Source organism: Archocentrus centrarchus, chromosome 23 (genome assembly GCF_007364275.1).
Source record: "Archocentrus centrarchus isolate MPI-CPG fArcCen1 chromosome 23, fArcCen1, whole genome shotgun sequence".
Taxonomy (NCBI): domain Eukaryota; kingdom Metazoa; phylum Chordata; class Actinopteri; order Cichliformes; family Cichlidae; genus Archocentrus; species Archocentrus centrarchus.
In genome coordinates, this window is record NC_044368.1 from 2,628,690 (window position 1) to 2,652,361 (window position 23,672).

At 40.0% G+C, this 23,672-nt stretch overlaps 1 protein-coding gene across 1 annotated transcript; it reads right to left on the bottom strand.

The window, feature by feature from the left end:
• Window positions 1-536: 536 nt before the first annotated feature.
• Window positions 537-23,538, bottom strand: myrfl (myelin regulatory factor like). Its single transcript, XM_030720535.1, has 24 exons — window positions 23,310-23,538; window positions 21,947-22,088; window positions 20,021-20,114; window positions 18,636-18,697; window positions 17,414-17,867; window positions 16,354-16,569; window positions 16,075-16,270; window positions 14,976-15,052; window positions 14,104-14,214; window positions 13,933-14,023; window positions 13,645-13,845; window positions 13,356-13,464; window positions 13,136-13,245; window positions 12,359-12,504; window positions 8,997-9,158; window positions 8,832-8,903; window positions 7,808-7,854; window positions 7,409-7,564; window positions 7,279-7,323; window positions 4,939-5,023; window positions 4,161-4,235; window positions 3,743-3,854; window positions 2,201-2,272; window positions 537-1,041 (listed from the first exon to the last, which is right to left on the bottom strand). The coding sequence occupies exons 2-24, from the start codon at window positions 22,017-22,019 to the stop codon at window positions 949-951; spliced, it is 2,859 nt and encodes a 952-aa protein (XP_030576395.1). The 5' UTR covers window positions 22,020-22,088; window positions 23,310-23,538; the 3' UTR covers window positions 537-948.
• Between the last annotated feature and the right edge of the window lie 134 nt (window positions 23,539-23,672).

Here is a 23,672-nt window from a genome sequence, read left to right on the forward strand (position 1 = left end):
AAACCACAAATAACCAAAGCAGGTTAACATTAGGAGCATGTTTACATTATGTTAGTGTAAAACTAGGAGGATGGGAATTATGTAACATACAAACACAATGTAAAAATGTTGCCAAGACATGAACTCACACAGATATAATGCAGTTTAATATATATTGTTTTTTTTTTTTTTTTATTAAAGCAGTTTGGATTTGGCCAGTTCAGTTCATAAAAAAAAAATTGAACAGTTTCAAATTCATAAAAAGCTCAAAATACATCAGTTTTATACGAAACAGTTTACGCTACACTAGTCAAACAACTCATTTGTGTATTTATTGTTCTCCTAAATTACAATTTTTTCTTTGATTTCTTAAATTTTTTTACTCAGTTTCAGAATGTAGAGAATATCAGTTATGACCTCAAAGTTTTTGATGTTTTAGATTAAATTACAGAAAAACACTAAATTTTATTTTTTGAATTCTTGTAATTAAACAAACAAAACAAACAAAAACTAGAACAAAAACTAAAATAAAAATACCCCCCAAATTTTTATTTGCTCATGTGCGTTTTGCGCCCCCAAATTTATCTGGAACCTGTCTGAATTACAGTCACATTCAATCCCCGTCTGACCTGACTGACAGACTGAAATTTGATTAGAAGGTTGGTTTGTTGTATGAGGGAATTATAGGACATTCTGCTGTTGTCATTGTGGTCTGTATCAAACTTCACATAAAAACAAAAACAAAAAAATGAGAGTAAAATATACTAAATAGAAGAATGTCAAACTAAATATTTTGGACTATTTTTTAAATTAACCAATCCTTCCTGTCAATAAAAAAGCATTTGCAGCCTAAAAAACCAACAAAATATAAAAACTTGTGATGACAGCATGTTTGGATTTCTGATTGTCATCTTCGTGGAAATAAAGCAAATATTTCATAAACACATATTTTTGTCTTTAAATGTGTTCCTATGAGTCTGTGCAGTGTCTGTAAAAGTGAAATTGGTAGTCTGTGAAGAGCGCCCCCACATAGTGATGGTCGGTACTGCAGTCCGCTTGACCCTGACGAAAGACGGAGATTTATATAAATTATTAGCAATCTGTAGTGTCCATGTTTCTGTGAAGCAATAATTCAAATTTCGATCATCAATTCTCTAAATATTTTCTAGACTCTGTTATGGACAATGAATAATATCAATGTGCAATTATTACCTCACCTGTCTGACATCTTATATCTTCTTTGTCTTGTTGTATCTTTGCTTGTTATTTATCTATTTATTCTTTGCTTGTATATTCCTGACTGTATATTTCTGACTGTATATTCTTGTATATTCTGTAGATTTCTGACTGTATATTTCTGATTGTATATTCTTGTATATTCTGTATATTTCTGACTGTATATTTCTGATTGTATATTCTTGTATATTCTGTAGATTTCTGACTGTATATTTCTGATTGTATATTCTTGTATATTCTGTATATTTCTGACTGTATATTCTTGCATATTTCTGACTGTATATTTCTGATTTTATATTTTTGTATATTTTGTAGATTTCTGACTGTATATTTCTGATTTTATATTCTTGTATATTCTGTATATTTCTGACTGTATATTTCTGATTGTATATTCTTGTATATTCTGTATATTTCTGACTGTATATTCTTGCATATTTCTGACTGTATATTTCTGATTGTATATTCTTGTATATTCTGTATATTTCTGACTGTATATTTCTGATTGTATATTCTTGTATATTCTGTATATTTCTGACTGTATATTTCTGATTGTATATTCTTGTATATTCTGTATATTTCTGACTGTATATTCTTGCATATTTCTGACTGTATATTTCTGATTGTATATTCTTGTATATTCTGTAGATTTCTGACTGTATATTTCTGATTATATATTCTATAGATTTCTGACTGTATATTCCTATATATTTCCAACTGACAATATTTCCAACTATATCTCTGCTTGTGTGACTATAATGTAAAAAGCGCTACTGGAACTTTAATTTCCCTGACGGAACCCTCCCAAAGGGATTAATAAAGTTTAATCCAATCTAATCTAATGATGAGATCCATTTTCATATTCGTGGAACATGAAGCACAGGACCCAGTCAATATTACCAAGTACTTCTATGTATGATTTTAAGGATTCATAACTAGTGAAATTTGGGCGTTTGATAGAAGAAAAAGAAAATTGTTGTTTTCTTACAGCCACTGTTGAGCGGAAGTAATATGAACTTTGGTAAAGACGAGCCACATGAAGAGGCCATTCATGTTCCCCCTGCAGAAACAGCAAAGATCAGTTACCATGTATCCAGCAAAACCTCTCATTTTCAATGAACACTGTAAAAAACACAGCTCTGAACACATAATCATTTGAAGTGAATTCTGAATGAACATTTTTGCAATCTATTTTTAATCATTTGGTCAATCAAAAACAGTCGCATCTGAGTGACCATGGATACCCAGATAGTAATGAAGCTTTGGCCCACATCTGCAGAGCTTGACTGCTACAACTCAGCCAGATGTTCACCTTATATGGGTCAGATTTCAGGTGATTTTGACATCAGATACCACAAACTGTCAAGTCCAGCTCATGACTTTGGAGGCAACTAAGCCATAAGTGCTGAAAGTAGCCCAGATTTGGCCCAGTTATGTTTGCAATCTGGATATTTCTTAAGATTAAAGGAAATGTTAATAAATCAAAATTTATTTTGACAAAATAATAATCAAAACTCTTCACTTTGTATAAGAACAAAGAAAAAAACATCAAATCCCTCCAAATGAGTTAAACGAGCTCCTAATTCTTATCATAATTTGATCATTTTTTTTCCTGGATCGGGATCACCTCGAAGCACTTTTAAATTTGGCCAAGCTTCACCCTTTTGTGCAAATCTGTTTGTGACCTTTTTAGTAATCCTGCTTAACCAAACTAAATGCATAACCTGTTTCGTGGAAACAAAACCATAATTCAGAGGTTTGAGTGTGACTGTGATTAACGTGCTGTATCCTGTTGTGAGGAAACACTGCCACACATTCATTATTCATCAGTGTTTCCCGCACACTTCCTGCATTATTAACTGTCATGGTGACCGAGTCAGTGAAATGGAACCTCAGCGACCCTCAAAACAAACACACCCAAAAACACACACACACACACACACACACACACACACACACACGATTTGAGTCGGTTTTAATAGAAAAACAAATCACAGATTTAATCTAATACCTAACCTTTTAATTTATACATGATGTACCAAAAGCCATGCAAAACTATCCTTTAACTTGTACCTTAAAATAGGCCTATATGTTTTAATTGTGTCACAGCAAATGATTAGATATTGTGTAATGAAAGTGTTTAAATTAAAATGCATTTCATATATTTCAGAATGATTTGAGGGCTTTTAAGGGAAAAAAATAAACGTGTCCACTGGCCAAACCCCATGAATTCTGACCTTATATTTACACCATAAATACTGTACGTCTCCTAACTGGTAAAAAAATTAAAAGACGTAAATTTACAAGCTTTACGTTGATACTTACATTAATTTAAAATGTGCTTATTGTTCTAAAAATGTTAAAATCTCAAATTACAAATAAAAAGCCCACTCTTTGTTCAATTGTTTTGTCTGAGCCTTTTTAAGTTCAGAGTTCATTTTCATTTTTCGTTATGTATTCATTATTGATTTGTTTTGTATTTATGTACTATATAAAATTGAAGTTTAAGGAAATGTGACTTGATATTTACCTGTGTGTTTGATGGGTATCTGCTGTCAGACTCACTGTCCATATCCAGCAGAGCAGAGCAGACCGCAGACTCAACAAAGCGGCACAGATGGACCACCAACAGCTCTGTAGAACTACACAAAAGGTAAAGACATATTTACACATAGAAACACACGCACACAAATATTTTTCGTCCACTGTCATGCCTTTTCTCTCTAAAACTATCTTGAGAAGAAGCAGCTTATATAAATGCACAGCTCAAAGGGAAATGTCTTGCACTTCTATGAATACACAAATACACCAAAATTGTTTATATTATTTTAATTACATTCATTTCAATAAGAGATGGCACACAAAACCTGGGATCCCATGGATAGTGACATTTGCAGTAGTTTTACTCCAATGATGGGCAATAAAATGTTAATCAAACATTGACTTACTTCATGAGCAGGGTGACTCTCATGTTGACAGGGACAAACTCACTGATAGGAACTCTGAAGATGTATCTAGTGGGCCTTAAAAAAAAAACCCCCAAAACAGCCAAAGTTATTTTTACTACTACATCTGTATTTAACATGATTAATTGACATGTTTATTACTAAATAGAAAAATTTGGGAAAATATGTAAAAACATAATTTAATGTAGATTTTATTGGCATGTATTTCAGGTAAAAGCTTTTTTTAATGGTCAAGACATTAATGCTATTTTGCGAGTCAATACTCAATGATCAGACTATCTCTTGCAATACAAGAAATTTTATTTGATTGATAATGATTACTGCAATGACAAAAACAAATACATGTGTCTTGGTCCTTTTAATATAGCTGACTGATAACCATATCCCATAACCACTAAAATTTAAGGTGTTTCAAAATAACTTCCCAAAGGCACAGCGTAGTAAAAGTTGCTTTTAGAAGGCCTTCAGTAGTACATTCTTTGCTTGTTACGCCCACAAACCTCATGAAAAATTAACAAGGGCCACCAGTTCGCCCACAAGCTGCAATTGGAGAACCATTGGTTTAGGATGATATTCAACCTATAATTGCATGATACTGTAACAAAGTCCACTTTATTTGGCTCTGATGTTGAATCAGGTTATTTAACAAGCTTACAATTAGCTTACAGCAGTGTCATAAAATGAGCTGTATACTAACACTAAAAGTCTTTAATCTCTTGCATATAATTGCCGTGTATTTATGTTCTCTTTTTCTACTTACCCACATTGGTCTCTTAGGCAGTATTTACTGTCAATCACCTGCTGGTTCTCTTTGATCATGATAGAATGGATAGTAGTGTTTGTCCCTGATTGAAACAGAAAAACAGATACATACTTAAATAAATAAGAGAACCCCTACTTTGAGTCGTGATTTGAAAACATGAAGACAGTCAATATTGCGAATTCCAGGTGGGAGTGAGTTCCACAGGTGGGGTGCAGAGCAGGAGAAAGCTCTGTTCCCCATGATACTGAGGTGGGCAGAGGGCATAGTAAGGTGGATAGAAGAGGAAGACCGGAGGGTGTGGGAGGAGGAGGTGATGTGAAGAAGTTCGGCTAGAATCACCACCACAGATTTTGTAATCTTATCACCAGATCTGTGGCTGTATGTTCTGGATACTCAGGTGAAGAGAGGAGCTGAGTCGTCGACTGATCACCACATGGTGGTGAGTTGGATCAGGTGGCGGGGGAGGATGCTGGACAGACCTGGTGCACCTAAATGTGTCGTGAGGGTGCGCTGCAAATGCCTGGCAGAAGCCCCAGTCTGCGAGATCTTCAACTCCCACCTCTAGCAGAACTTCGACAGCATTCTGAGAGAGGCTGAGGACATTGAGTCTGAATGGACTATGTTCTGCACCTCCATTGTTGAGGCTGCTGCTCAGAGCTGTGGCTGCAAGGTCGTTGGTGCCTGTCTTGGTGGTAACCCTCGAACCAGATGGTGGTTAGTGGAGGTGAAGAGAGCCATCAAACTGAAGAAAAAGTCTTATCGGGCTTGGTTAGCCTGTGGAACTCGGCTCAGAACACGGCCCAGGTGGTGGCTGAAGCAAAAACTCGGGTGTGGGAGGAGTTCGGTGAGGCTATGGAAAATGACTTTCGGATGGCATCAAAGCGATTCTGGGTTAGGTGACTCAGGAGGGTAAAGCGGTGCTCTACTCCCATGGTTTATAGTAAGTAAGTAAAATTTCTTTTGCACTTTACAAGAACAAAGGTCAAAAAGTGCTTTACATTACAGAATAAAATGTAATATTAAAATGGTATAAATAGTTAAAATTCAATAAAAGCTAGCCTGCACATGTGGGTCTTCAGTTTCTTTTTAAAGGTATCAACAGAGTCCACAGATCTCAAATCCAGTGGAAGTGAGTTCCACAACTTGGGGGCCACAACCTCAAAAGCACAGTCACCTTTTGTCCTTAACCTGGATCTAGGTACAGCCAACAAGCACTGATTAACAGACCTCAGAGATCTAGATGGTTGGTAAGGTTGTAGTAGCTCACTGACATATAGAGGAATCTGAACATGGAGGGCTGTGAAAGTGATCACCAAAACTTTAAAATGAATCCTAAATTTTATGGGGAGCCAGACCTCCTTTATCCCACTGACACGCCTTCTGTAGTGGAAGCAGAATTTGGGGATGAGGGGGAAGAGTCACGCATCACTGGGGGTGAGGTCACTGAGGTGGTTAAACAACTCCTGTGCTGGAAAGGAGAGTCTATTAGTCGAACCCCGGATTCAAGAGGAACAATGCGGTGTTCTTCCTGGTCGTGGAACGCTGGACAAGGTCTTTATCCTCTCAAGGATATTTGAGTGTGCATGGGAGTTTGCCCATCCAGTCTACATGTGCTTTGTGGACTTGGAGAAGGCATACCGCGTCCCTCTGGGTATCCTGTGGGAGGTCCTGCGGGAGTACATGGTGTCTGGCCCGTTGTTGCGGGCCATTTAGTTCCTGTGGAACCACAGTGAGTTTGGTCCGTATAGCCGGCAATAAGTCGGACTCGTTTCCTGTGGGTGTTGGACTTTGCCAGGGCTGCCCTTTGTCACCGATTCTGTTCATAATTTTTATGGACTTTCTAGGTGTAGCCATGTGGTGGAAGGCTGCTGCCTTGGTGGCCTCAGAATCTCGTCTCTGCTCTTTGGGGATGAAGTGGTCCTGTTGGCTTCGTCAGGGGGTGGCCTCCAGCTTGCAATGGAATGGTTTGCAGCTGAGTGTGAAGCGGCTGGCATGAGAATCAGCACCTCTAAGTCTGAGGGCATGGTCCTCAGCCAGAAAAGGGTGGAGTGCCCTAATCCCTAATCCAGGTGAGGTTTCATGAATCCTTGTTCAGTTCATCATCATAAATATCTTTTGGATCACGCTTTGCCTTGCCCCTCTCTTAGGAGCAATTTCTTTTTAGGTTATTTAAAGTTTTCTTGCTTGCTTCCAATTTTTGTTATGATCCAACAGACTGTGGGTCTTTCCATACAAAATCTGTTACATTTTCAAAAACAGCTCCCATCTGACCTCCTGAGAATCATATATTTTTTTCTACAATATATATTTATTGAAACAATGCAAAATTTTACGCACAGTCTCCAGCACGTTTCAGCTGGCCATAAAAATCTTCTGTTTTTTCTGCAAAGCAAAAACATCAAATTGTAAACCAAAAATCAGACTTATGATGATATATTTTATTTAACAAGTAATGCATTTTTGTTACCTGAGATATCAGGTATTTCTGGTGACGTAGAGCTGGTGATGCTTGAGTCAGTGCTGCTTTCTGCTGCAGAAGGGCAGCAGTACACCTGATCACAGTATAGCAGGTCACAGAAGTCCACAGCAGGGGGCCAGGGGCCAGGAGAACTGGTCGGCGGGACTGGAAGAGAAAAGTCTGTTGTCACTGCTGCTGAAATGCAGGATTGTGTGTAAAGAAGTTCTGAAATAATTTAACATCAGCATTTATGTGAGTGTTTTTGTGGTGTTATTGGACATTACTGAGTGAACCTATTCATCAGTCTCTATCTGACCTCTGTATGCTTAGGTGTGATTTGTCTTGACCCATGGCTGAGCTTTTGGCTCACAATAACTACATTATCAGTGTTGGATGGCTTCACATTACCCGTGCTGGTCCACGCTGAGGTCTGCAGAGGAGCGTCACTGCTGTTACTAACAGATAAAAACATAAAAGTTTTTGGTAAACAATCTTCTTCAGACAAAACTAACAAGCACTACAATTCAGGACTTTTTCACCCCCTTCACTGCCATTTTTCATTTACGGTGTGAATGCTGCTTCAGCTGCTAAAGCAAACAAACTAGTACAAGTTCTTTCCAAGAAAACATTTATATTTTATTTATATTTTTCTATTTAAATTTTATTCAAGGGCTGAGCTAAGGGCTACAGATCTATGGTTAGCTTAATATATAAACATATAAGCCTCAGGAAGATGGTTAAACTGTTCTCAGTAAAAATTCATGTTGAGACAAACACCATGGCAGGAAGAAGACTTCAGCCCAGAGTCTGTCTGAGATGACCCGTCCACAGCATGAGGTTAGTTATTAATATATTGGTATTGTTTAGATTACTTGCTATGAAAAAGTTTTAATCCTAAGATTAATGTCCACACACGCAGTACGTTTAAAAAAAAAAAAAGAAAAAGAAAGAAAACTGACAAGCTGCACATTTATAGTACAAATAAAAGTGGCCAGGTCCCAGGCCAAACTTTTTTTTTGCCTTTGAGGCGAGTGATTGAAAAAACTACCACAAAGAATTAACAATAACATTGATAAACGAGGGGCTGATAAATACATTAGAGGGTTACCTAGGTAACTGTAAAGTCCACTAGCATCGATAAAGGGATGCACGACTAGCAAACTGCTTCCTGTGAGGAAACCTTTGCTCTGAATACTGATCAATCAGGAATAATGATGATGTGTTCAGACCAAATGTGAAGCTGGTTTTTTTCTTTTCACAGAAAGTCTGTACAAACATGTGGAAATCCTTCTGGAGCAAGCCTTGCCACTTGGGCAGGCATCTCGGTGACCACTCTGAGCTGTTTTATTGTTTTAAATGTCTGAAATAACACAGGTCATGGTTGTAACCTGGAACCCCTTCAGTGGACGTCAGTCAAGCCTTTGTTGTTTACCTGTTTCCAGGTGTGAGGCCAAAATCGTCGTCCTTCAAGTTTACTAGGTACAGAGCGGTGATGGAGATGACACTGCACACACAAACACACTTTATATAAATTTTCTGTCTCAATTCAACATATAATTTCTTAAGTAGAGAAACAGGAAGTGACATCATGTCTCACCATAAAGCCACGGTGACCAACAGAGTGAAGAAGCTTATCTGGAAGACTTTATGCTGCAGACACCGTCTGGATTTGTGACTTTTGTCCTCCGTTTGCACTTTTTCAGTCTTACATGCATCAGGTATCGATGTTGTTGACATGCTGCCATGTTTCTGAGGCCTCCTGTTAGAGATAACACGAAAACTGTTTTATTCTGAAATCACACAATGAATTTTCCATAATCCTCAGGATTCCTGCTCCTGAGATGCATCCATCCCTCAGTGGAGCACCCTTAAGATTATAACAATAAATCTATTTGAACCAGTGTTAATTTCGTTGATGAAATATTTTTGTCATAGTTTTCGTCGATGACCCTTTTTTTCATGATGATAACGAGACGATAACTATATAAAAACTACCTAAAATGATAAAAATGATAACAAAATTAACTGACTTTGGTCAACGAATGAAAACAAGACGAAAATGCTTGGCGGGGACGAAATCCAATCAGAACTGATTTAATTTTGTGACAGGGCGGGACAAGTTAGGAAAACATCCAATCAAACGCACAGATGCACAAATTTGCTCTAAACCCAGGAAGACCAAACTAGCCTGTGATTTGTCTTTACTTCCCATAGAACTAAGTTATGTAAACGATGTCAGCAGGGAGAAAGAGAAGAGCCGATGTATGGACACATTTGTCCTTTGACGTGACAAAAAAAACGATGTGTAAACCATGTGGGGCGACTATCTCGGGTAAAAACCTTAAACATCTGCAAACCAGTCACCGAGATCTCCATGCAAAGGTCAGCATTTTAATGTCATGCAGGGTAAAGTGTTTTTCCCAGTTTGTGTTTAGAGAAACTCTCCACACCGCGGTGGATTAGCCTTTATAATCTTAGTCCTGAACACTGCCCTGTACCTTTCAGAGCGTCCTGCTGTAAAACGCTCGGATTATCTCAGTAAGGTGGTGTTAATGATCAGGTGTGTGGGAAGCAGGTGAAACGCTAATGTTAATATTATTAATAATATTCCATAACTTTTAATAAATGTTTAATTTTGTGTAAGTGTGTATAATGACTAATTCAATGGAACTGAAGAAAAAGCATTTACATTTTACACCCTTTATATTTTAGTCACTAAATCGACTGTAGATTTAGTCGACTATATCTTACGATAATTTCTCCGACTAAAACTAAAACTATTTAATGACTAAATTATGACTAAAAATAAATCAAAATTTGCTGTCAAAATTAACACTGATTTGAACAATGATGAGTGAAAACACAACCTTTAGCAAAGACAATGTGTTGGTTTTTAATAGAGGCGAATGACTGTCCTTCAACTTTCTACTGGCATATCTACTTAAGTACTAATTACATACATTTCATATGATGTATTTCAACAAGCCAAAGATAAGAGGTAAAGCTATAGTAGCTGATCACTTAGATGCCATATAATCTGTTACCTACCTAATCTGTTTGTGTCTATTAAAGGCTCACTACAACCCACAATGGCCTTCAGAAACTCAGCTGTCCTTGACCTGTGATTTACATGCACTGTGATGTGGCAAAGATTTTATGAGTCATTTTCTATGGTGCTGTATACTTTATAGTATGGTTTCAACTGCCTTCGTACTCAAACACAATAGAGTTATTACAAACAAAAGGCTGGAGGTGTGCTGAAAAGAAAGAGCTGGAGGAACATTTTGTAACTAATTAGGTTAAAAGTCAGCAGGTCAGTGACATTTTCACAATAATGTTTCTCAACATAAAATTGTGGAGACTTTGAATATCTCATCATCTACAGTATATACTGTAATACAGTAGAAATCGCCTAAGTCAAATTCAAATGACCCATGGAATTTCATCTGACTTGGAAAAAAATTCGTCTTATGTGTAAGTCGGATAAAATCCGACTCTTCAAAATCTTTTAAAATATCCGACAGTTTGGGATCTTTTATTAAATTTCACTACAATGACTTTCTGCTTCATTTCTGGATTTGCTTCTGCAAATTTTATAATCTCGTATTTTTGCTTGTAAGTGCGAGTTTGTAGCTTAAGGTTGACTCCTGCTCTTGCGGTGATTATCTCCCGTGAAATCAACCGATGCACCCAGTGCAGCCAATCCAGACATCACGTGACTGTGGAGACACTCCAGTGATCTCCACGCATTGTTAGTGTGTGTAGTTGTGCATGAAGGAGCTGATGCGTGAAGTTTGCGTAGATCGTACATATTGGAAGTGGGTGGATGGGAGCTGAGGAGAGCTTTAGCGCTAAACTCATCTGACTTATGCGATCACATTTAATTGGAAATGTATTAAAATGGGGCCAGATTTTTCATCCAAGGTAGGCGAAAATCTGACTCGTATGATCCGACTTAGGAGAACATTAGGAACAATCGAGACCTCCAGAAGCCATCCGACAGGAGCAAAAATCCGATTTGTGCAACTTTCACTGTATCATCAAAAAATTCAGAGAAATCTCTGAGCGAAGGACAAGGTTGAAAATCAGTATTGATATCTGTGATCTTCAGGCCCTCAGGCAGCACTGCATTAAAAACAGGCCTGATTCTGTCATGGAGATCACTGCATGCACTTCCAGAATCACTTTCTGTAGGGACGGCTCACCGCACCAGCCACAGATGTAGGTTAAAGCTCCATCATCCAAAGAAGAAACCATATATGAATATGATCCAGAAACTCCACCATATACTCTGAGCCAAAACTCATTTAAAATGGACTGAGGCAAAGTAGAAAACTGTTCTGAGGTCAGACAGATCCAAATTTGAAATTCTTTTAGTAAAACATGGACGCTGCGTCCTCTGGAGGGAGCACCCGGCTTGTTATCACTCCACTCAAAAGCCTGTGTAGCATGGAGGTGCAATCCAAAATAAACCCAATGTGCTTAACAAAGAAGATAAAAAACATATCAGCTTACAACATTTTAAGGCAGTGAAAACAGCAAAATAAAACTTTACAAATAAGTAAAATATAAGTTAGCATACATGTTTTATTATATGTTTTATAGTGACCAAAGTATGGGTTTATGAGTTTTGCAGATCCTTGCATTTTGTTTTTATTTACATTTTATACAACAGCTTTTCTGGAGCTATGGTTATATTTCTGTTACTGCTTTTGACAAAATAACAAATTAATTATTACCGTCCTTATTTTAGAGCTTATGAAAATGGGGGACTGTGTATAATCATGTAATTCCTAAATGTTAACACAATAGTTTATCAAATCCCTTAAATGGAAGTCTGCACTTCAGTCACACCTAAATGATTTGATGTTGTACAGATGCAAAATTTAAAAAAAAAGAAAAAAATGTAATTGTCTGAATACTTCTAACTGTAAATGATAGCGGGATAAAGACAAATACCCAGAGGATCGTAAGCTGCCTGTCAGGCTCTTCAGCTTTGCCAGTCGACGGTTCCAGACCTCGAGTTCTTTGATACGAGTATCCAGGTCATCAGTGACCTTTGTCAGCTGCTGCACCGCCCCCACATTCTCCATGAAGATCTGCTCCTGGAGGAGGAGGAGGGGGGGGGGGGGGGGGGGGTGATTAGTGCTGGTTGCTACAAACACTACAGAATGTAGTTGTCAGGCAACTGTTTGTTACTTCCAGAACGTTACCATATAGTTGCCCAAAGTGACCCAAAGTGAACTAAACATGCTTTTCTTTTACTGGGATTCAGCACATAAAGATTCTTCTTTAGAACCAGTGGGGGAACTTTAGAAGCAAAAAATGAATAAAAAATAGAAAACTGCAGTTCCTCTAATGTCCTCTTGAGGCTGGCTTCCCTGCAAACTCCCATATGAAATGCCCAATGCTGACACAGGTGGCTGAAGCTGCTAGCCGTTGGATAAGCTTCACCATTGCTAATTCCAGTCACTGAAATGCAATTCTTGAACATGCTGTGGTTGATAGCATTAGCTGATAACTTTTCATTTCAGTCTCCTGTCCAACTATGGTCTCTTCTGATGCAAAAAAAAAAAAAAATGATATGTGAGAACTGCAATGGTGAGACGAGTGTTTCTATGAGTTATGGGTGCAACAACACCCCAGGATGTGAAAATCTCTGCAGTAATCCAACTTTGTATTTGAAGAGTAGTATAAATGTACAGGGCTAGCAAAAATATGTCAACACTTTTTTACCTTGTCCACCATGAGGAAGTTATGAATCTTCTCTCCATCAGAACAGGTGACATCTCCAACATCCTTCACTGCAGACGGCAGCAGCTCTTTCACCTCCTGAGCTATAACACCTGAAATATCAGAGGACATATGAAAGAATTGGATACTGGTTTTCTAACGTGAACAACTCTGTGTGTGTGTGTGTGTGTGTGTGTGTGTGTGTGTGAGTGAACTGCAGCACCTGTCTGGTGGATGTGATCGATTCCCATTTTGGAAGCAAACTCTGGTTTATAATCAAACTCAACTATCTTCATCTGGTTGATTCTCCTCAGCTGCTGCTCAGAGTCAACCTGACGAGCAAAGAAAGGGACATGTTCACACCCAGGACGCATGACATAAACAGCTGTAATGTTACCCAAAATGAATGAAGTTATCAGCTACAAATGGACAATACTGGCTACAATGAAGCTATAACAAAAGAAATAACGCTCATAATTAAAGTACCTAAATAATCAAATGTAATGTTTCACCTGCTGTATGTTCTGCTTAGCGCGACAGTCGGATGGCTGCATGACGGCGCCCATCACTTTGGCATTACCGCAGACGACCAGCGCCTCATCAGGGGAGTCAGTGTTGATGCCCACCCGGCCCTGACAGACCAAAGCTTCCTGCACTGCCCCGCGCTGCCACATGGTGTCCCCATCTGTCTCAAACTGACCCGGGTTAGAAGCCTGTGGGGAAAGATTTATTTCTGTTGGAGTTTAAAACTTTTTGCTAGGATCTCTGATTTATCAGTTATTGGTTCAATCTTTTTTTACCCTGACAATAATCTTCTCCGACACCAGAGCCGTCAGGAGGAACGTCTCTTCTTTGACTGCGGCATACAGGCCAACCACCATCTGAAAATACCTGAACACACACATATGCAGTTATCATCTATTCCTTATTATTATTGTTCTTCCTTCATTTTTGAATATAGACTCACAAACCTCTGGTCAGGGTTCGGTTTGCCTCTTTTTCTCATGTTGTTGGCTGTCGTCTCGCCAAAGTGCAGTCGGCCAAGTGTAACTCTGGTTATTTTGCCACCAGGTAGACTGACCCTGGAAGATTTCACAGCATTATTTTCAAAATAATGTATTCAAAACTTTTGTGCCTTAAAACTAAAAACAACACATCCAGTAAGTTTTAGATTTCTCCTCATGTTGTCCTTGGTTCATGTTTTTCACATAGCTAAGCAACTTTTCAACTGTATCATGGCTCAACGGAGCCGTTTTTAGCGTAGACAGCTAGCTACGGCTCCTCCACATCGAAAGGAGCCAGTTGACTAGGATGCCACCTGTTCCAGGCATGTCCCACTGGGAGGAGGCCCTGGGGCAGACCCAGGACATGCTGGAGAGATTATATCTCTCGGCTGGCCTGGGAACGCCTTGGGGTCCCCCCTAGATGAGCTGGTGGAGGTAGCTGGGGAGAGGGAGGTCTGGGCTTCTCTGCTTGGGTTGCTGCCCCCACAACCCGGCCCCAGATAAGTGGAAGATGGATGGATGGATGATGGAGTTAGCTAGGGGCTATATAATTTTGATACAAAGATATATATCTGACTTTTTGATATTTTTCCTTTTATGAATAAGTTGTACTGCAATTATGTGAATTTATAAAGCAGAAATATTATTATAGTCTAGAAAACTGAAGGTTGTGGTGTTAAAAACAGAAGCTGGTTACGCTGACAAGCTTTTCTCCATCAGCACCCAGCTGCATCATGTTGGACCGTCTTCCATGAAGCGAATGAGGCCCAAAAATTATGCCAGGATATATGTATATCTTTCCTACAGTCATGAAGTTATACATCAATACTGTCACATACCTGACTGGATGGAAGGGTTTTTTGCTGCGGTCAGGTTGAGACTGCTCAATGGTCACAAGGTGACTTGGAGCTTCCATCTTTGATAAGAGGGAAATACACAGTCATCACACAGATGAATATTGCCATAAAGGATCATTTTTAAATGTATAGGTGAGGGAAATAATTATTTGATCCCCTGCTGAATTTGTAAGTTTGCCAAAATGAACAGTCTAATTTTTATGGTAGTTTCATTTTAAAGGAGAATATCAACCCAACATTCAGAGTGAACACATTACATACACAGATTACAGTCAGTCAATTACAGATACTCCTGGTCTCAACTTGTTATGTGTGTAAAGCACACCTATCCACAGAAACAATTTCTTCTACTCCAACCTCTCCACCACCATGGGTGAGACCAAAGAGCTGTCAAAGGATGTCAGGGACAAGACTGTAGACCTGCACAAGGCTGGAATGAGCTACAAGACCATCAGCAAGATGCTTGGTGAGAAGGTGACAGCTGTTGGTGTGATTACTTGGAAACAGAAGAAATATAAAATGACCATCAGTCACCATCAGTGTGAAGCTCCACGCAAGAGCTTAGTGAGGGTGAGGGTGATCATGAAAAAGGTGGGTCAGCCCAAAATTACAAGGGAGGAGCTTATTAATCATCTGAAGACAGTTGGGACCACAGTCACCAAGAACATCATTGGTAACACACTATGCTGTAATGGACTGAATTCTTGCAGTGACTACAAGGTCCCTCTGCTCAAGAAGGCACGTGCACAGGCCCATCTTACATTTGCCAGTGAACATCTAAATGATTCAGAGAAGGTGTAGAAGAAAGTGCTGTGGTCAGATGAAACAAAAATCAAGCGTGACCCAAAGAGCACCATCCCGACAGTCAAGCACGGAGGTGGAAACATGCTTTGGGGCTGTTTTTCTACTAAGGGTCCAGGATAACTTCACTGAATTGAGGGGCCAATGGATGGGGCCATTGGCCATTTAGGCAACGTTATGGTCAATGTGTGTAGCCTAAAGGCAGTGAAATCAGCATGCTTTATTCATCACGTTTCCCTTTGCCAATTCTGAACAAAAGGTGAGATAAATCTGTACACACCTTAACTCCGAAAACTTTTATCTGGAAACAGTTGATTTCCTGTGGCCCACTGGCCGTTTTGATATACTGTGGCTCTGCAGCCACACCGATGTGAATCGTGACCTGAAAGTGGTTCTTCTTTTGGCACACAAAGGCTTCATCAGCTGTGGAGTAGTTGAAGCCCTTATCTGTATCAACGTGGTAGGCAGGAGGAGACCTAAAACATAAACCCATAAACCATGTCCTTGGTCAAGAAAAGGCTATCTCTGTAGTGAGTAACCGGATTGGTCCTTTACTCACAGTGTTTGGTAGCTGCTGTCGTACAAAGTGTTCCACTCTTCTGGTCTGTACTCTTCCCAAGATAGCAGCTGATAGGATCCCGGACCCATTCCACCAACACCTGCACTGCTCCCCACACCACCACCTCGAGTCCCTTCACCTTCACAGCAGGAGGTGCCAACTCCTGCAAATGGTTCCTCAGACTCTGATCGCCTTCTTTTCTTACTCTCCAAGGTGCTAAAACAGGAGAAAACAGTACAAGGATCTGCATTACCTTCAAAAGCTCATTTTCTGGAATATGACATATGTAAGCATGATTCAAAGATGAGCGATAATGTGATGATTGGTATTCACTAAGCAGGATAATTCTGATTTCCTAGAAAGGAACCACACTAACCCAAGGGTAATGAACATGTGTTTGTATCTGAAGCTAAAGACAGCTCTACTGGGCGGTTATCTTTGGACCTGTTCTAATCCAATCCTACTGGCAGATCATCTTCTCGTGCTGTAATGCAGCATCCTCTGCTGCTCATCTTACCAACGGAGTTCCACAGGGCTTAATTTTAGGACACCTGCTATTTTCTTTTTAGATGCTTCATCTTTGTGGCACATTTATTAAATTTCTATTAATGCATATTTTTTATGCCAATGACAGTGTGCCATATATACCAATAGCAACTGATGACAACAGCAATATATCATATCATGTGACAAGTTTCTGTATTTCAGCAACAACAAATCAGAGATACTTGTAGCTGATCAAACTCCATCTGCTTGTTTCGGCTGTCAGTCAGTCTTGAATTCAAGAATATTTTCTCAATCTTTCTTTACTGACTCATTCTGTTTATTACAGAACTGATTAAAAATGTTTCTAAATTAGGACTGTCTCCAAAATACATCTCAGAACTCCTTTATTGTTGTGATTTGGATTACATCTCATGGTTTCTGTTACCTTGCTGTCAACTTTTATGACGGTCATTTACATGTTTACAACTCCACCCACTGTAAAAGTTAAAAAAAAAATTAAAGTGCCATATTGGGTTATGTGTTCATGACATAACAAAGCCGAATATCTGCTTACCAGCTTTGTAGTGTGGAGGCGGAGCCCAGCACATGTGTTGAAGTGGGTGTGGCTAGATTTGGGGCCAGGCCTGGTCCAGTGCTGGATGCGGTATAGCTGTTTGAAGGTTGTAAATGTGGAGAAGGAGGTGTGGGTGGGGTGTAAGCCTGTGAGTAGCTCTCTGGACTTAGATAGCGTGGCTGTTCAGGTGAGGGATGTGTGTGCTGCTGCTGCTCCAGAGGAGCAGGTGGTCCAGGTGGAGCAGGAGGTGCAGGAGGAGTCCCAGACTTGATATAAGTGTTTGTGAGTCCCAAAGTACGAAGGTGATTGTAAGTCAGCTCATCGGGGTTGGAAGGGGAAGGCCCTCGACCCTTAAAGCGGCAGGAGGAGGAAGCAGCCGCTGCATTTGTGTGTTGAAACGCCACCTGGGTGGTCGGCTGGTTGGACCAATAGGATGACATGTAGTGGAGGTCCCCTAATTAGAAAAGAAAATGTCTTACAAATACTTTTCTGTGTTTTACAAATTATTAGTGATAAAAATCATAGCATGATTATTGATATCCTCAGGTTTTGTCCCCTGGGTGGGGTTGCTGTGGCTCAGGAGGGTAGAGCAGGTCATCAACTAATTGGGAAGTTGGTGGTTTGATCCCTGGCTGCCAAAGTATCCTCGGGCAAGATACTGAACCCCGAGTTGCTCCCAATGTGTTCATCAGAGTGTGAATATTAGATAGAAAGTACTTGCATGAATGCGTGTGTAAATGTGTGAATAAGACATGCTGTATAAAGTGGTCGTGTAGAGTAGAAAAGCACTATATAAGAACCAGTCTTTGTGATTCATATACAAAATCTCTGGTGCTGGATTGTAAATCTAATATAGTCATGTACAACTTTTGGCACATTTGGAAGGCAGCAACCATTTTTTTGGTAACCGTCATTCCCATCTACAGTCCAGTAAGTGTTGCTGCTACATGATGAGAGTGTGGGTGGCTTCACTCAAATGTGTTGCTTCAGGGCTTGAAAGTGGATGTGCCTGAGGTCTGTGAGGATCTCTTTGTTGGCACAATCATCATAGCAAGAGCAGACTTATCCTTTAAGAGCTGCACTCTCAAAAACAAATAAGTATAACTCGCTTCTCTTCAGCTACATGTTTTTAAGCAAAGCCAACTTATCAAAATTTAACGCTGCATTAGATTAAAGCACAAATTAATTGAAACCTTTGCAGTGAAATGTGTGTAAACTGTACCTGGAATCTGTGCAGGTGAGCAGGCCTCTGAGCTCGAATCAGGAGGAGACTCGGGCAGCATGCTGGGAGAAAAACAGGACACAAACAACATGAAGAGTACTTTTTAATTGTTATTAGTTACAGACTTCACTTTGCTGAAACAACCAGCTGATCACTGTTTTTATGTTTGTTGTATGATAGAATGTCGAGGGAGAAATGATGATAACCTCAACCTGATGCTGGGCTTTGTAATTGAGATATAAAATGATTTCAGGCTGTATTTCCAGGTAAGTAATAAGCATGCATTTTAAAATCAAGGATATTTTATTAGAAAACGTTATTTGTAAATACATCTCTCAGGAACATATCCAACAAATAAGGTACAAAATATGTCCTACTGCCATTAAAAATACACTTAAAGACATTTAAAATGTTTGAACCTTCTTTCACCTCCAAAAAGAATTTAACATTAGAGGAACAGATGAAAATTAGTTTTCACCTTGAACATGAAAGTAGCAACAATTTTACTCTTCACATTAAATAGTTCATTCTCCTGACCATCAGGTGCTTATGATGGGGATCGTCTGAATGCTGGAGTTCTCTCTTTACATCTCGAGCTGAGCTGAACTGAATTAAAATGCTTTATTTCTCCAAATGAGGCAGCACGACAAAAGGAGAGAACGTCTATAGTTTTTATTTCTCACTGTTTTTTCCTACAAGTCTCACACACCAGCAATAAAGTATCAGCACAGTTCTTCTCTTAAGATTTTAATCACACAATGAGTCAAACACAATTTATCCAGTCTGTGTTTCCAGTACTGTCACTGTAGGCTCTTACAAAGTATCAGTCTTCTTTCACTGCACCTGCATTTGCTATAGACACTTTTTGTTTGGTGCCTAATTAATGGAATTAAAGCACACAATCAGTCACTGTGTTATAAAACGCAGAACCAGTTAGAATGATGTCAGAGTGTGTTTGTGTCAGAATGATGTCAGAGTGTGTTTGTGTCAGAGTGATGTCAGAGTGTGTTTGTGTCAGAGTGATGTCAGAGTGTGTTTGTGTCAGAATGATGTCAGAGTGTGTTTGTGTCAGAGTGATGTCAGAGTGTGTTTGTGTCAGAATGATGTCATAGTGTGTTTGTGTCAGAGTGATGTCAGAGTGTGTTTGTGTCAGAATGATGTCAGAGTGTGTTTGTGTCAGAATGATGTCAGAGTGTGTTTGTGTCAGAGTGATGTCAGAGTGTGTTTGTGTCAGAGTGATGTCAGAGTGTGTTTGTGTCAGAATGATGTCAGAGTGTGTTTGTGTCAGAGTGATGTCAGAGTGTGTTTGTGTCAGAATGATGTCAGAGTGTGTTTGTGTCAGAATGATGTCAGAGTGCGTTTGTGTCTTTAAGTGCGACTCTTACAAGCTGATGGGGTCCACATCGTTGCTAAGATACTGCTCCAGCATGCTCGTGTCAACAGCGACAGAGCTGTCCAACACACCGCTCACATCCTGACCTGAACACACACACGCACACACACACACAAACACACAGAGACACACACACACACACACGCGCGCGCGCACACACACACACACACACACACACACACACAGGAAATTACAACAACTTACATTCATTTATCATAACCAGAAACCAAACCTGCAACTTATTCTGCTCATTTCCGCCTCCAGATTTTTATTCTTCCGCTGGAGGAGCTTTGCATGATTCACTGTTCAAAGTAATTGTTATTGAACTTGTACAGACACCCTCTTTATTTTAAGATTAGGTTGAGCTTATAGTTAGGGCTGGATCAGGTGACCCTGAACCCTCCCTTAGTTATGCTGCTATAGGCCTAGGATGCTGTTGGGTTCCCATGATGCACTCTTTCTTTTCATTCACCTCTTTTTGCTCTCTTTATACTCCACTCTGCATTTAATCATTAGTTATTATTAATCTCTGTCTCCCCCCCCCCCTCAGCAGATGACCCCCCCCCTCCCTGAGCCTGGTTCTGATGGAGGTTTCTTCCTGTTAAAGGGAGTTTTTCCTTCCCACTGTCACCAAGTGCTGCTCATAGGGGGTCGTTTTGACTGTTGGGGGTTTCTTTTTTAAGCCCATCTTGTCTGGCAGCTTTTTCAATCAGAATTATGATCTGAATGCACTGCTGGCCCAAACACATCTGCTTTTCCTAGATGAGTCCGACAAATTCTCTACACTCTCCTCTTGTTAGTGTTTTTCTTTTTCTTTTATTTATTAAATTGTGTTATTGTTCACCTAAGTGTATGTATATCATGGCAATGCCAGAGCTGACAAACTCTGAGCTGTAAAAAAGTAAGAAAGAAAACAGAAAAAAAGAGAAGAATAAGAGGATAGAGCACAAGTAGAAAAACACAACAGTTCAACATCTTTTTTTTGTCTCAATTCACCATCTGCTACATCTGTAAAAACAAAAGGAAAAAACACACACACAATAACAGCACCTGAAAACCCCCCCACATATATATGTGAATAAGCACGGCTACACAAACCAACAATCACGTGTGTGCATGAGTGAGTAAGAGTGTGAATGTCTGTGTTTCTGTCATAAAACGTACTTAACGAACGAGGGTGGGAAACTGCAACAACATCCCCCCCCCAGAAGCCAGAGGCAGACAGAGAAACCCGGGCTGTCTGCAGCCCCCCAAGAGCAAAGAAGACACAAAACCATGCAGTCCGACGACAACTGCATGCCCACCCCGGCAGAATTCAATTCAATTCAATTTTATTTATATAGCGCCAAATCACAACAAACAGTCGCCTCAAGGCGCTTTATGTTGCGGGTAAAGACCCTACAATAATACAGAGAAAACCCAACAGTCAGAAGGACGAGGAAGGTCCCACAGCTGAAGGGCAAAAGCCCCAGAGAACCAGAGGCTACAAGGACCCGACTAAAATCACAGAAAAACTGATCTCCCTTGAAGAATCCTTGGATTCCTTGAAAGAGTCATGGAGTTTGCTCCAAGACCACAGAAAGCTTTACAATTGTTCTCAAAGACTAACCAGCTTACAAAGATCTCATGGTCAAAAGCAGTCTGAGACATCTGGGAACATATCTGTGGACAGAGTCCCGGGACAGACCAACAACCTGTCTAAGGTGCGCCCCGCCTCTCCAGCACCCTCCCTCAACTCAAACCTAAACTTTTAACAAAAAGGAAACGAGGGATGATGAGAAGCACTTTAAGAACCTCTGAAAACCTCTGAAGCATCTTTTAAATCTGCAAATTCATAAAGTTAGAAACATCCTCCAAACCTCAGGCTCTCTCAGATGTTTGCGGATGGCTCGCTATAAAAACTGAGATAATATCCCACCATTGAAGAACTGCTGCAGCGCCTCGTTCTCTCCCAGGACCTGGACTGGCAGCCGGCCGGCTTCAGGATCCATTCGACACAGTAGGGGGCGCTGCAGCGGTGGCGCACAGGACCAGCAGGGAGTCCAGACGAGTTCTTGACACTGAGCATAAGCATAAAAATAAATGTGATCACAAGATAAAAATTTGTTTTTAGATAGTTTCCTGTGACTTCATAGTGTGAATATCGGTGAGAAGAGACTTAATTATAATGTTACAATAACTATATAATAAGACTAAATGTTAGACTTTATAAATGAATCTACAGATTCATTTTGTTCCTTCCAACTTTCTTATAATAAAAACCATCTAAAAATGTTCTTACATTAAAGTAAATTGAACCATGTTTGAGTCTGAGACCGTGACCTGAGGGAATCACACCCCTAATTTGGGCTGAGCTCAAGTTTGACCCACAGTGTGACCTTTTAGGCTGCTGCCATGTTGCCTTTTGGAGCTGGAAATGACCATAATTGGCAGAGGGAGGGGATACTAAGTTAATACTGGTTAGCAGCATTTCACAGCATTATCCTGTGTGAAAGTGCAGCTCTGATTCTGGAGGAAAACCAAATTATCTGCCAATCAGAAAGTTGGATACTGAACACCAAATTGCTCTTCATTGGAGTGTGTGTGTGTGTGTGTGTGTGTGTGTGTGTGTGTGTGTGTGAGATCATTAGAAAGTACTTAAACAATAAAATGCAGAATGAATGTGTGTTAATGTGTGCTCAGAGTAGACAGTAATGTAAGACACAACTCATTTATTCATATTTAAACAAACATTTTCCCCCGACTTGAATTTTTCTCATTGTTGGTGTTTCCTGAAGCACAGAAAACAGTCGCACCAACCACACACCGACTTCCTGAAGCCAGCTCTGCTTCATTTATTCAGCAGGAGGTCTGAATGTGTCATTTCAAGGAGAAAATTTAAAGTTGTGTTGACGTGTATTCTTGTGAGATTTGCAATATTACAGAAGAATCCATCATGTGAAACTTTAAGATGTGTGCCTATAGATGAGTCGCGGTCAGGTGGACCAATCAGCATCCTACACAGCTGCTGACCCATAAAGGTGCAACTACGGCTGTTTTTAGTTTTTAGGACAGGTGGATGCTCCATCCAATCACCTACAGCCAAGAATGCCGCCCCCCCCCCGCCCACACACACACACCCAAACATCTGCCAGAGAAAACCTATCACCATCTTATTCTGAATATAATAAAAAGCCAAAAAAAATTGAGAACATAATCGATTCTTTTTCTTGTCCGACGACACCTGAAGTCAAAAAATGAGCTGAACTCAGACCTGCCGGGACATGTTTGTTCAAACACACCTGTGTGCAAGATGGCCGTCGGTCAGCCGTTATCTCAGACTTTATGCAAACCGCTCGTCTTCAGGTGCAATCCATGTGTGAGGACGGATTCAGCTTAAGATCCTCAAAGGTTCCCCAAAGTGTCCAGTGTTCCTCGTCCTTTCCTGTGTTTCCAGCTGAGGGAAATCCTTTAACTCCTGTTGTCTGTGCTGTTGGTGCGGATCGTCTCTGTCCGTCTGTCAGCTGGACTTTGAGCTTTGAACAGGAAAAAGGTAAAAGGCATTCACACACCTGACGGAGGCGTGCAGCCATAAATCAGCCAGTCATATCCTTCTGTAAGAACACACTGAAACTGGGCCTCTCTTTAAATTTTGATGTGCTCTT